This window comes from Chlamydotis macqueenii, chromosome 1 (genome assembly GCF_036417535.1).
Source record: "Chlamydotis macqueenii isolate bChlMac1 chromosome 1, bChlMac1.mat, whole genome shotgun sequence".
Classification (NCBI taxonomy): Eukaryota; Metazoa; Chordata; class Aves; order Otidiformes; family Otididae; genus Chlamydotis; species Chlamydotis macqueenii.
In genome coordinates, this window is record NC_141556.1 from 51,911,146 (window position 1) to 51,925,567 (window position 14,422).

General features: G+C 39.1%; 1 protein-coding gene across 2 annotated transcripts in view; it reads left to right on the plus strand.

Moving 5' to 3' along the window:
• Positions 1–2,411: 2,411 nt before the first annotated feature.
• NR1H4 (nuclear receptor subfamily 1 group H member 4) overlaps positions 2,412–14,422 on the plus strand; it is a 41,786-nt gene continuing 29,775 nt past the window's right edge. For both annotated transcript variants that reach the window (XM_086750935.1, XM_086750942.1), the window contains exons 1-2: positions 2,412–2,515; positions 8,495–8,634. In XM_086750935.1, coding sequence (XP_086607061.1) covers positions 8,550–8,634 — 85 coding nt within the window. In that variant the 5' untranslated portion in view covers positions 2,412–2,515; positions 8,495–8,549. The remainder of the gene's footprint in view (positions 2,516–8,494; positions 8,635–14,422) is intronic.

A 14,422-nucleotide genomic window follows, 5' to 3' on the forward strand; every position in this document is an offset into this window, starting at 1 on the left:
AAATTATAGCATGCAATGCTGTTTTAGAAAAGATGTTATATTTATAGGTAACTGGGTTTTAATCATTTCCCTTCCTTTTCTCTGTCTTGATGCTGTGTAGGTGGTTTCTTGTAAGACTACAGAAGATATATTTGATTTGCTCTAATTCCTTTCTGTTCAATTTTCATTTGCACACCAGCCGTAATGAAATATGAACACCAGGCTTGAACTAGTAATGCCACATGTCATTGCTACAGGCAACATCTCCTCTTTTGAGCATCTGTATTCTTTCTTTGCTTTTCTAATAATGCCTTGAAAGTATTGATTAGTGGACAAAGCACCACTTCACCACTTGCCTCTTTATTACTGTAGGGAAAGGCAAAATGTTTTAATGCAACAAATTTGCCAGCGAACAGGGGTATTAAATTCTGCTTCCTTTGTGCTGAGCTCTTCACTGTCTGACAAACAGAATCCACACAGAGGAAAATGCTTTTGGGGGAAGAACTTTTATTGAAAGTTAGTCTCCAGAGACTTCTAAGTAGCAACTGCTCTGTGCCACCAATTATCTAGGACGAATACTGCAGGAGGCTGAAAGCTGAAAAAGGGATTTAAGGTCTTCATAAATAATCGAGAGATGGAAAGCTCCATGAGACATAATAGGACATTTGTTGATCTTCTTGGCTCAGCCTCCACTTCTTCACCTGGTAAGCGGCAAGTCCTACCACTGGCCTCAGGATGACTGAAGAGAGAGGAGGTTTTTTTTTGGCTTGGGTTTCCTAGGTACCACTGGAGTGGTAATTTACTGGAAAGTGTCAGATGGGATGTTGGCATATTTGGAGTTGTGAAGACTACCTGTCTCCTGTGGGTAGGGTTGTTTTGGAAGAATTCTCTTATTTGAAAGTACTTTGTCAATTTTGCTAAATATGAATTTGTAAAAGAGAAATCTCATCATTTACAGTAGCCATGGCTTTCAGAAAGTCAGAAATGCAGACTGAGAGAACCTTGGACTTAAATGCACTTATCATATGGCCAGTGCCTGCTGGAATGAACTGTAGGCTGAAAACTCTGAAAACAGTACCCCCTTGGGACTGCTACTGTCCAGCATCAGCCTTATGGCATCATTCTCCCGTTGATCTCTTCAGAAACCTGTCATACCACATGTGTTTGGCTGGCTACCAGGAGAATTTGCAAGGGAAAGAATACATGAGAAAGACGCTTTATTAATAACATTTTAAAGGGAAGGATAGAGAGTTTCAGTTTCCTTGATAGAAGCTTGAGAAGGAATACAGCCTTTAAATTTTTTTCTTTTAAGCTGGAGGAAAGAAGGGAATTTCACTCTTGGTAACTTCAAGACCAGTAGCTGTCACCTTTCTCCTAGAGAGGACTGTGTTTGCTGCCCAATGCCTCTCTTTTCTGGAGCAGGAGATATAGACTGTGTTTGTGTATTCACTCTTGATCAGACAGTACAAGCGTGTAGAGAAGGACGGAGAGCATGTACTGTGTGGCAGACATGAACTCATTTACCATGAGTGATGCTGCCAGCTGTCCCCTCTGGCTGAAATTTGCCTCAATACCACTGCCACATCAATGCATCCCCACTGCATATGTTTAGTAATGCAAACCAGGGAATTATTACCCTCATGTAAGTGTGATATTGAAACAGAACAGATTAATTCCACCTTACTTTAAACTCCTCTGTTGGGTAAGCAGGGGACGTAGTGGCTCAAGGCTCCCTTTCTGTCTGTGGCAAGAGATCAGCATTTTCAGATGCCATGCAGCCCACCCAGTATGTGATTTGCCATCTACGGGTACCAATTTCTTCCCTTTGTGCACAAAAGGTGCACGAGTATACTAGGTTTAAAGCTAAGGGCTTCAGTTTCATACCTAAAACTTTATGGGTTGAGCCCAAATCAAAATGATGCAGTTTGTTAGTGAATGTGACAGACCCAGGAACTGAACTTTAATGACCCCAAATCCCTAAGATGCTGTAACTTATAGGCCATTCTGCTGCTTCAGTACTCAATGTAATGCTCAATTTCCCTCAAAAGTGTGAAGAATAACAGATATACTTAGAAGTCAAGTATATGTCTTGGAATGACATCTGGGCTCCTTGGCTGGGAAAGACAAGGAGGCTGAGAGTGTCATAAAAATGTACATGAAAAGTGTTATAACCAGCAAAAAGGTACTCTCACCCCACTTTTTTAACCAACATCCCCCTTGCACCCAGACAGAGTATGAATGAGCATCTCGAGTCTCTGTGCTGATGGACAAGCTGGGGGATTCACGTTTTCATACAGCCTGTGTTTGGAGAGTTTCGCAAAGAAAGAATTGTTAATGAGTAATCCTTGTCCATTAGGGCACTGAGCCAATGAGTCCAAGCTTTGATTCATTGTGTTATCACTACAGGCTTCTGCTAAACCTAAAAAAAAAATAAAATACCAAAACAAAAATGTTCCTGTGTGAGAATCATTAGGATACTGAACTGAGCGCAGAACTGTCTTACATCCTGCTGCCCGCCGTCTTCCAGAAAAGGACAGTAAGTAATAATTCCTTAAACTGATAGCTCTTGCTGTGGTGTAGCATAAAAGCAATTTTCTCACCTGAATTATTTAGTGGATGTTAATGGATTTTTGACCAGAATAAAAAGACTTTTAAAGCTAGTATTTTATTGAAGAGTAATATAAGGAGAAGTAATTTCGTCTACAAAACTGGCACAACAGCAGGAATTCCCCTTGGGAAAAATGTTAAGGTAATGAAAAATAATGACGGTGTTGGAATTTGTCTTTAAAAAACTGACTTCTCTGTCTGTGTGTCACTGGAAAAGAAAGCATAACTTTGATATGGACCCTTTCCTGCAGTAACACTATCTAGTTAACTATGTGCATCAGCTTTAAAATTGTACTGGTTTGTTAATTTTTTATCCTTTTAGGAACAGAAAATGTTTTAAATGTGATTAATGAAAGAACAGAGGACAATCCAGAAAGGAAATACTTGTATTTGTTTTATGTAATTTCTTTGTTTGACAATTTTGTGTACAGATTCCAGATGCATCTTCCGAAGTCCAGGACTTTAGCACTTATTTCACATAACTAGTACAAGCAAGTGTCAAGCGGTTACTATTTGAATCCATTGCCAGTTTTTAATAAAATTTCAGTTTATTCTGAGTGTTCCTGCTAGCCATTTATCTTCAGAAAACTACAATTGTGGTGGGACACATTTGGCTTTTGTTATTTTTATTGCCATCGCTTGTGTTACAGAGAACCTAGAGATCCCAAAGTAGATTGGGATCTCACTAGGGTAGATAGGAGTTTAAAAATAGGTTAAGGAAGGAGAATTTGCAGTTTTATCAGGCGAGACATGAAAAAAAAAACGCTGGAGAAAGGAAGACAGAGAAATGGTGTACAGCAGGTCATCCTAGGACAGTCAGAAGCTGGACCCACTCTTTGAAGTTACTTGCCTACCTACAGAAAGACCATCGAGACTTCTGGTAGAACTTTCAGTTCTATTTGTGACTTGGATGTTTATTTTTGTTCCAGAATTAAGGTGTAAGAATATTCTTTTTTTTTTTTTCTGTGTCCTGTCTTTTTGCTGCTCTGATTTTAAACATAATATTAAAAAATCTAAACAGTAAATTTCAAACAAAAGCAGTAACACCAGTCCTACCTCTGGTTCTCAAATCTGCTTGTATTGCATGTTGTATTCTGCATCAGTTGCTGTGTAGCTGCCTGTAGTGCCATGCATGCCAAAATGATTTGGCAGCAAAAGGCTAGAAAAAAGGAGCACAAATCTTCCTAATGCTTTCATGTCTCTTTGATACATTTTATAACAAACAAGCAAGCAAATAAAAAAGCCTCTCAAATAAGTGAGGCACTGCATTAAACATTCTACAAAAAGGCTACAAGGCCAGATCAAAAGCCTGTGAACTAGACTGGAACCTTCCGATTGATGTGAACAGTGTTTGCGTTGGGCCATAGATTAATGATATTGTCAACCAGATGTGTAAAGAATAGGACAATACTATGGGACAGAAGGAGGGAAATGTACCTCACTAATATTTGTGAAAAATTTTGCCAGTGTTTTCGTATATCTTCCTTTACTGAGTAATTGGAATAGATTCAGTCATTCTTGTTCGGAAGGTAAAACGCAATCAGACTATCATGGACCTTTCCTGATGATCAAACGTATTTTTACTTTACCTGAAAGTATTGGGTTATGATACTTTTGTATTTCAGTGAGCGCAGCTGATTTTAACTTTATTTCATTAAGAGGCTTGGCTTTGCTTACACAGAAGCCGAGGAAGCTTTTCTATTGACCACAGTAGAGTCAGAGGTCGTCCACTGATAAGAGTCCACAATAAATTTGAAACCTACATTCATATGCATATGTGTGTACATATATATTTGTATACTTCCATGAACATATATTCCATAAGAAAGCTGAATAAACATGCATGCACATACACACAGTGAAAGATCAAGCCACATATATAATAATATACATCTTAGTTTTCTCAGTTAAATATAGAATACACACACATGCCTTCATTCTGAAATATGCTAAAGGATACAAGTAATAAAATTTTATGTAATTCAGAGATCTTAATATGCAATTGATTAAAATAGTCTAAAGCAATTGGGCATATATTTTACTTTATACATATTTATCTCTGTTTTTCTTTGCTGTATATTCTGGCCCATGAAAATAATATCAAAAGGTGGTGTAGTAAATAGGTTTATTAACAAGTTAACTAAAATAGTTGTTTTTGGGAAAAAAAAAAAAAGCTTTGTAACTTATCCCATGCCTCTTAGTTCTCTTGAGGGGCTTTTATTTTTGAGAGCAACATTGATTTCCTGTGCACCTTTTGCCTTTATTTCAGCTTTTACCTATCTGATGCATTTTTTTATTACACCTCAGGATGATGTATCAGTCAAGTTGGCCAAGGTAGTCTAGACTCATCTTGACAGCAGTAGCTAAAAGATACGGTTCATATAAGGAAGCAAGCATGAGGTAGAAATACCTATGAATGTTTAGTCGTACCAAAGATGCCTGCGAACATCAACAAACATTCCTCTATTATGTGATTTTGGTGGATAAAGAAATCTGAATTAAGTGAGTGGTTTCTGATCTCAGTTCCTGTAGATGAACTTATTCTGGAAACTGAGACGACATAGCTTTCTGTTACCAGACCAAAAAATGCTTCAGAGCATTTGGAAGGAATACTTCTGACAAGAGGCTCTGTGCACAGGTGCTGCACATGGCCCCCTTTGTCACCTGGCCATGTGGCCAGCAATTTGGGTGCCTCTGTATGTCTGCTGGGTGTGAGTATCCCACTGACCAGAGCAATGCTGCTTCTGTACGGGAGCTGCAGCCAACTGGGACCATAGTTTAACTGCAACAACAGCCCAGGAGGATTAGGCTGAGAAGAGGCTAATGACAGGTTGTGCATTGTGGAACCGCCTCTGTGAAAGCAGAGTCCACCCCTGGGTCTGTGATGCCTTGTGACAGTGATTTATGGTGACCTATACTATTTCCCAGAACTGAACAAAAGGTGGAATAAGTGGTGCCTAAATGCACTATATTGTTTACCTGGTGTAGGTCTGAAAGCTGGAAAGCAGTATCCACTGCTTTTAAATACTGGTGAAATCAATTGGATGAATCTAATATACCACAGATGGCTTATAGCAGGCTGGATTCGGGGGCAAATCAAGGCAACCTGTCAATAAGTATTTAACGAACGGTTTAGTGTTCAGGAAAATTTACAGTAGCAAAGCTACAGGTAATGGAAAATATTTTCCTAGCCTTTTTAATGGCGATTATGTCTTGTGCCTTGCAAAAATTCCCAGAAGATAGGATTAATTTCTTCCATGAAATTCAGTAAATGGTCTACATCAGCTGAATAAATTAAAGAAAATGAAGTATTTAAAAAAGGTGGGAACTGTAAAATCATCATGAATGTTTGATTCAAACTGAATCCATCCAGATCAAAATTAATGTGATGGGAGGGGTAGAGCTACAAAACCTGTAACATCCTAGCATACTGACAGGTTGTGACATATATATTCTCAAGTTTATTAATATAAACAAGACAGCATTAATAGCACCATGGGGGTGTTTGGTGTGTATTTAAAGAATAATAGATTCTAAGAAGTCTATCTTGAGGTTAAAGAGTGACGTTATCTAATAACGTTAAACGGAATAGCCTCCAAGGAACAAGAAAGAAGTTTATATACTGTTCAGAGACTGTAAAAGCAGAAACACTGTATTAGATTTAAAAATACAGATTGCTTGCTTTCTCCCTATTTGCAGCACAGACTAGATAGATGCAGGACATGTATCTTACAAGCTGAGAAGCTATGTATTGAAAGTCTGATTGTATACCAAAATACTTTGGAATGGATGTCTTCTTGGGACTATCTTTAAAATATTCTGATATAACATGCAAAATTTCCTAAGATTATACGTTCTAGGCTCCATATAAACATATAGAAATTCACAATCTCAATGTCAACATGTTAGTTGTTGTAGTTTTAGTTCCTCAGGTAGGGTGTGTGGAGGAAACATGGGAAGCAGTAGTGGTGATGGAATGTAATCTTCAAGTCTGGCTGCAGGGAGAGCTAATCCTGCAAGGAAGGGCAAGGATTGCATGCCTTCGGGCTGTAAGAAAGCTATTGAAGGGCTTGCACATGAGGAGAGGGTGGAGACAGCCTCTCTCCTCTCGTCTTCAACAAGAAAATACAGAGAACCATTCAGGAGCCCTCACTTTGACATTTCTCTTACTGACCATTATAAGAGTCCTGGCTGCGCTGCTGTCTTCTCCCATGGCAGAACTCTGGTAATGGGCTGTAAGAGGAACCCCCTCCCAAGGGTCTGTCATGGGTAGCTCATGAGAAAAGTGGCTGCCAGGAATTGTAAGACCTTTGGAGCCATGTGGGCAGCCTCACCTTTTGAGTGCAGCAGATACCTTTCCCAGCAAACGTGGTGGCGAGGCAGTAAAACGGTTGGAAGTAGACGTGGGCCTACTGAGGTGGCTGGGCAGGTTACCAACCCTCATCCCAAGATATGTGGAGTTTTTTGCTGTTGCAAAACTGTGTTTCTGTGCTAGATTTGAGACTGTATGTTTACATGTTATTTGCCACAAGAACCCTATCTGGTCTGTGATACAAGTAGATTTTGACATTCCTAAGTAAACTGTTTAAATTATCTGTTGGCAGACGTTTAAAATGCATCTGTCTAATTAGAGGGCCCTTGTTTATGTTAAGAAAGAACTTAATGAATCCTTACGGACGAGTCTGAATATAATTAAACAGTGTGCTTGCTGCTCTCAGAAGCTGCTTCCCAGTCTGCTCAGCACTGGGGCCTCCTGCTGCATTCATGTTTTTGTCAGATGACTTCACTTCTGCTCAAGAAACACACTGAGCCCTCACTGGGAAGCAGACTGGGCTGTAACTCTCAAACACCTTCAGTGAGTGAAAACACAGTCCCAGGGACAATCCCACAGCAATAACATTGAATAAATAATTAAGAATAATTAAGAATATAAACCAAAGCAAAACAGATTTCTGTCAACTTTATGCAGAATCCTCTTGGTGTCTGAATAAACCCTTAGATATCTCCTTGTTGGAGCTGTATGTTCTCCTGTTGCTGATGTTCCTACCCCAAATGCATCTTGAGTTGCCACATCCCACCCACGGGAGCCAGACAGGGGCAAGGGCGCCTCTTGCATGGCCTTCTCCTGGATGTGGTGCTGCTCGAGCAGGAGGCAATGGTAGACCTCTTGCCACTTATTCAACAGCCTAGGGGTTGGAGCAGGAAGGAGAAGACTTGGGTACAGTGCCACTGTCAGCCTCAGGAGATGAAAGCTGCTCCATCTGACCTGCTAGGAAAGTACGCTAGCGAGCAGGCACAAGCATCTCCCAGCCTCCCCAAACAAGAGAGTTGCATGGCTGCTTGAGACCCCAAAGGGAGTGGGTGGGCTAGCCTGGTAATTAGACCAAAGCTTTGCTTTCTGTTTTTGCCACCATTTATCTTGTTCAGACAGTAATTGCTGAAGGCAAGATAAAGAGCCAGTCACTGGAAATCAAACTCAAGTTTCCTGGCTTGGTGATTCTGACCTACCCATAACTTACACTTTTTCACTAAGTGAAAACAATGCAATGATGAAAGGGTGATCAAAAAATAATGCAAACAACTGGTATTCCCTGGAAGGGAAGGTATTCCCTGCAACATGCCTTCAGCAGGTCAGGCCAAAGCTTCAATCTGTGAATATTTGAATGAGATTGAGCGTAAACTGCCATTAGTTTTAAATGAACAGCAGAAGAATGGCAAATAAAATATACTACAGCAAGGAAAAACCAAACAAACTATATGTAGCATTTTATTTAAAAGCTGAATTGTAACTTCAAGGCGATGTTTGTTACAGTAAATATTGATACAACCTTCTGAATCCTGCCTTACAATAAGTACACAAAAATTATTTATCTTGTTTTAAAAATTCTTTTTGCTTTGTATCTTTCAGAGTCTCCTTTCAACCTCTTTCTTAATGAGCATATTCCTGCTGCACTGAAGAATAAATGGGATCTGAAATGAATTTAATAGGACATCACCAGCTAGCCACTGCTGATGGATTTTCTCTTGCTGAAGGTCCTCATTTGTTTGGTAAGTCACCAAATTAGGTTAAAATAGCAAGATATTCTTTACTCAGAAACCTAAAAGAAAATGCACTGAAACCTCAAGTCAAAGATGTGTGGTTGACATGTGCCGACCTTCTTGAATCTTCAGTACCTATGGAAGCAATAACAAATAATGGATCTGTGGTATTAATGTAATCCTGCACACTATTGCTCTCATCACTGCTCATAGCAGAGCTTGTAGGTTGTTTTTATAACACTGTTCTAATACTTGAAACCATTCAGCAAAGACAGACCTTTGTATGTAGGCTGAAAGTTATCTTCATGTGAGTCATTTAAATCAAGCTGAGCAGATAAATTTTCAGTTAATTTGTAATAAAATTATACTGCAATATACTTGCATTGCCATATTATGCAAATTTATGAAAATAATTTCACCTGAATTAAAACCATTGTCTTACTGAGACCATTAAAAACTTATGCTATTAACTTCAATGCACAAGAAAATTTATAATACAGGCTGAAAAATTCTCCTTGCTCCAGTTCCACTGAATCTTTCAAGGCTAAGCATGGGTTTGTTAACAAATCAAGAATTCTTGGTCAATATTTTATAAGCATGTGGAAGCTATCTTCTGTACTGCTAAGAAAAAAAAAAAAGAGAGAATAATACATTTTTTACCCTTTATTATGGCAGCAGAGGGGGAACTTTGTTGAGTAACATGATACATTCAGGGCTTCAAACACAATACAAACTCCCTCAGAAAACTGTAATGTTTCAGAAGTTGCCAGTCCAAATAAAACCAGAATTCTATCTTTTTGAGTGCTGGAAAAATTGAAAACATTTCAGATTCATCTATCTGAAACAAGAATAGTGGCTCAAGCATGGAGGTACAGACACTTGGAGCCACTCCTGCTGCAGAGCTCTTAGAAGTCGGGAGCATCTTTCCAAATCAGACCAGTTCCAGTGTCCTGGCTCTGTACAGCTGAACTAAAGCACTATTACTAATGATAAGAAAACCCCATTGCATTACTTATTGGTTTTTTTTTTCCCTAAATGTGTTGGGTTTTGGTGGGAGAAATGTTTTTACGATTGTTAAAAAGGTATATATAAATAGCTAAAACACTTATTTGCTACCTGTTAATTCCAATGTCAGGCCATGATACACAAAGAGTAGGATGATGTTCAAATCTAAGGTGCCAAATTTTACATCCAGTCATCCCTTTAAAAGTCCTGCATAACTGAACTACTTCAGATTTTGTCAAGAAGATTTCTCCTCATGTCTACTTTTTCACTAATTATTTCATTATTTTTAAAGAGTAATGATCAGGTAGCTTCAAAATACAAGAAAGTATGTTAATGTAAAATACTTTCTCTCCACACTGAAATCTTACTCAGAAATTTTGAGGTCTTCAGAAGGGGGATTGTGTCTGCCTTTACAGGTGTTCAGAGCTCAGCACAAGGGAGATTTAATTCAAACTGACATTTCTGTAACAGAAAGAAATAATGTATTAATGAATCAGGAGTCCCATTAGGAAGGAGACTTAGCACTCCTGCTGTGTTTTACTTAAGCTGACTTCTCTTTTGTATGGCCACTGGGTCCTGTTTTACGGATATCACTCAAGTTTCAGAAGTAAATTCTTTACAAATTTGGAGTCTTTTGCTTTTATAGCTGGAAAAAAAAAAATCAGAAATAATATGCAACTGAATGCACAAAGTTATTAATTCTGAAAATATAACTCCATCTCTTCAAAATGCTTGTAGGAAATGGTTTTGCCTTTCAATTTTATATTTGTAAACTACTTGCTTTTTTTTTTTTTTTTTTTTTACATTCAGTTTGGTAGGTATAGACTTGTGAACCCAAGGAAACAGGAAGAAAGCTTTTCTTTTAAATGACCCTTAGAATATATATTTCTCCCACAACTTCTCACGTATTACAGCTCTGATATAATACAAGTGAGAAATTACGGGCTTATATCTATCAGCCTTTATACAAACCAGTCTCCTTTTTCCAAGACACATACTCATATTCTGTAAAAAAAAAACCTTGGAAGTATATTATCTTTTCATTACGTTTCACTCAGTCTATGGGGAGAGTGTTCTTAGACCTTCAAAAACAAACGTAAGTGCATCTCCAAACATTAGCACCAGGTCCAGAAATGTAGTCAATCATGAGCTGCTTGTGCTGTGAGCCTCATCACCATGGTAATTGCAGGGCACTTCTAAGTACTAACCCTCAAGATTTCTAGTTGCAGCAGGTTTCAGAAGAGCTTAAAGGAAAAAAAAAAGGTTTTCTACCTTTCCATAGTTGGAAATTGTATGTTATTATTTTAACATTACATATACAAGGTACAATATCTCTTTATATCTTTGCAGTTACTGTGTTTTAACTGTAGTTTTTCATTTCTGTAGTTATGAGTACCTGGAAAAAGGGACTCAAAATAAAAATGAGGAAGGATCTTTAACCAAGTAGAAGTGAGGGTCCTTCCCTTCCATCCTGTCTTCCTGGAAAACTGCATCTGTTTTCCTACCTCACTACTCAGATGATCTAGAAACATCCTAGACCTCTTTACAGAAAATATATTTTTTAAGAAGTGGTCAAAGCCAGATAAAATTATACATCCTCCACAGCATCTGCATGCAAGATCAACTTTTTCTTCCTTGCAGCTCTGGTTTTCCCAGTGAGGGAAAGGGACTTTTGATGACAAGAAATCCAGGAGGTGCATGGTTCTCCATGGGAGCTGTCCTGTTAAAAGAGTTCTCTTCCTTAGTCAAACCCTGTTTTTACTTCACAAGCCCCATTGGATTGAACAGGGTGAGCTATGTGAAGACAGGTCCAATTTCATATCCTGAACTAAGAGAAAGTGACACACCTAGAAGTCTGCGTCTTTGAACCCCTGTAATCTAGGACTGAAATCCTGGTCTCCTTTAAAACCTTTGGGAGCTCTGTAGTTCACTTTAGAGCCATGAATTTACTCTGTGGATACTTCTACCATGGTAGATCTAAGCTCCTGCGGTTTGCTCCAAACTGACTGAACGCAAGCAATGACCTAGAAGACATTGAGGTGCATTAGCAGAGCAATGTGCTGAAGCTGACAAGCCTTGCTCTTGGCAACTCAGCTGGGACAGCAAGACTGTTGCAAAAAGGTATTTGATGACATCCTATGATGACATATATATATATATATAGCATTTGACTCAAACTGTCATTTATATGACAATCAAGTAGCAAGCCTTTAAAGTAATAGCCTCATTCTATTTTCTGTGAAAGCAACTTATACAGGCATTATTAATATGTGCAAAACTTCAGCTGTCAGAATTATTTCTAAGAACCTGGAAAGATAAGTCAGTACTGTTATAGATTTAATTTGAATAAAGACCTATTTTAAGTATTTTTTTGATGGCTGACAATGTTTTCTTGTAATGTGACATCAAAACATAAGAAGACAAGAAATGCCACCCTCATTGTACATGTCTCTAGCTGAGAAAGAAGTTTTTGGGATGAATGAGCACTCTTAAAAGCTGTATTGAAATGCACAAAGGAGAATAAACAAACAAAAAAAAAAAGACATGTAACAAAGAGGAAAAGAAAGCAATACAGCTAAACTTGTCTTAAATATTTGACAATGTAAGAATAACAAAATGGCACTGAAAATTTTTTGTAGCCATAGAACAGTGCATAAGATGAGCTTAAAAGGCTGACTCATTTTAGATAAATTTGTATTTGTTCTGGTTATGCTGGGTTTTTAAAAAAAAATTGTAGTAAGAGCAAGTGTCCAAACTGATTAAAGAGCTTCAAGATCATAAGATATGTTAAATAACTACTTGTCTTTAGCACCACCTGGCAGATGATGCAACATCTGGCTTCATCACTGCAGAGAAGATAATTAGGCCTGTAACAGACCTCCAAACCCAAAGGAAACAAACCAACACAAATTAAAACAGAAAATTGTGTATGTATAATAATTATGAAGAGAGCCAAACCAAACAGAGTGGCAATCCGAGAAAAAAAAATAATGAGAAGGAATACAGATGAATGGCGCTCGAGGGTGAAGGTTGCACCACAGAGCAAGGCAAAACCAAAATGCAGTTATGTGATGCTTGCTTTTTTGCAAGTCATTTGTGTATCTTAGCTTGGAAAGGAAACTGTTTCATAAAATAAGGGGAATATTGCAGTCTGGGGCTTGGTTCCCCACCTATTTACTTTCGGGTGTGATCCTCAGACGTACTTCTGGTCACAAATCTGACATTGGGTCTTAGTGGGCTCATCCACGGTGCTAAATGAAAGAGACTGAAGACTGAAAGAGGCACAGCAACCTTGACTGTTCATCTTGACACTACTCAACTCTTATCTTCCTCTGGGGATGTGTTTTGGATTGCTTTAGTAGGTGTCTTTAACACATGGGCTTACTCCAGGGACTGTTCCCAAAAAAGGCAGCATGGGCAAGAGTGCAGTAGGTTTGGGTCCTTTTACGCTGCATTGTCCTCTAACACCATCTCAGTGGAGTTTGTACCTTCATACCTTAGCTGCCATCAAACAAGGCATACCACACAATTTTCTGACTTCATGTTATTCCAGTAGTGCTGCAGTGGCATTCAACACAGCACTCACAACATTACAGATGCTTTGAACTGAAGTTACATATATTAAACAATAATATCTGAGAGCCACAGGGAGACTACTTGGGCCCAGAAGAGTAAGATTAGCAACATTAGACCATGTAGAGCAGATGCATCCTGGCCACTCTAGAGAAAGTTATTTATCTCACACAGATAAGAATCATAGAATGGTTCGGGTTAGAAGGGACCTTAAAGATCATCTAATTCCAACCCCCCTGACATGGGCAGGGACACCTGCCACTAGACCAGGTTGCTCAATGTCCCATCCACAGATACCACTCTCATAGCAACAAATTTTTTCCTTATATCTAATCTAAATCTACTGTCTTCCAATTTAAAGCCATTATTCCTTGTCCTACCACCACATGCCCTTGTCAAAAATTCCTCTGCACCTTCTTGTAGGTTCCCTTTAGGTACTTGAAGGCTGCTATTAAGGTGTCCCTGGAGCCTTCTAGCCTTCTCTTCTCCAGGCTGAACAGCCCTAGCTCTCTCAGCCTGTCCTCATAGGAGAGGTGCTCCAGCCCTCTGATCATCTTCATGGCCCTCCTCTGGACTCGCTCCAACATATCTATGTCCTTCTTATGTTGGGGGCTCCAGAGCTGGACACAGTACTTCAAGTGGGGTCTCACCAGAGCAGAGTAGAGGGACAGAATCCCCACCCCCGACTTGCTGGCCATACTTTTTTTTATGCAGCCCAGGATGAGGTTGGTTTTCTGGACTGCAAGTGCACATTGTCGACTCATGTTGAGCTTCTAATCAGTTAACACCCCCCAAGTCCTTCTGCTCAGGGCTGCTCTCAATCCATTCTCTTTCCAGCTTGTATTTGTCCTTGGGATTGCCCCGACCCAGGTGCAGGACCTTGCACTTGGCCTGGTTGAACTTCATAAGGTTTGCACAGGCCCACCTCTCAAGCCTGTTAAGGTCCCTCTGGATGGGATCCCTTCCCTCCAACATGTCGACCTTGACATTTGGCCTTGGGGCAAGGACATCGCTCTGGCACTCTTTTATCTTATCTTACAGATGTGTCCATTATGACCTGAGCACTTTGGCCTTTTTTTGACAATACAACATTTCTGCTTTTAAAAAAGAAATCTGTTAATCCAGTCAGCTAAAACAAGCTGCTTGTGATATTGAAGTGGTTAATCTATTGCACAGAATCACCTGACATTACTAAATATGTATTGATAAAAATTTGTGG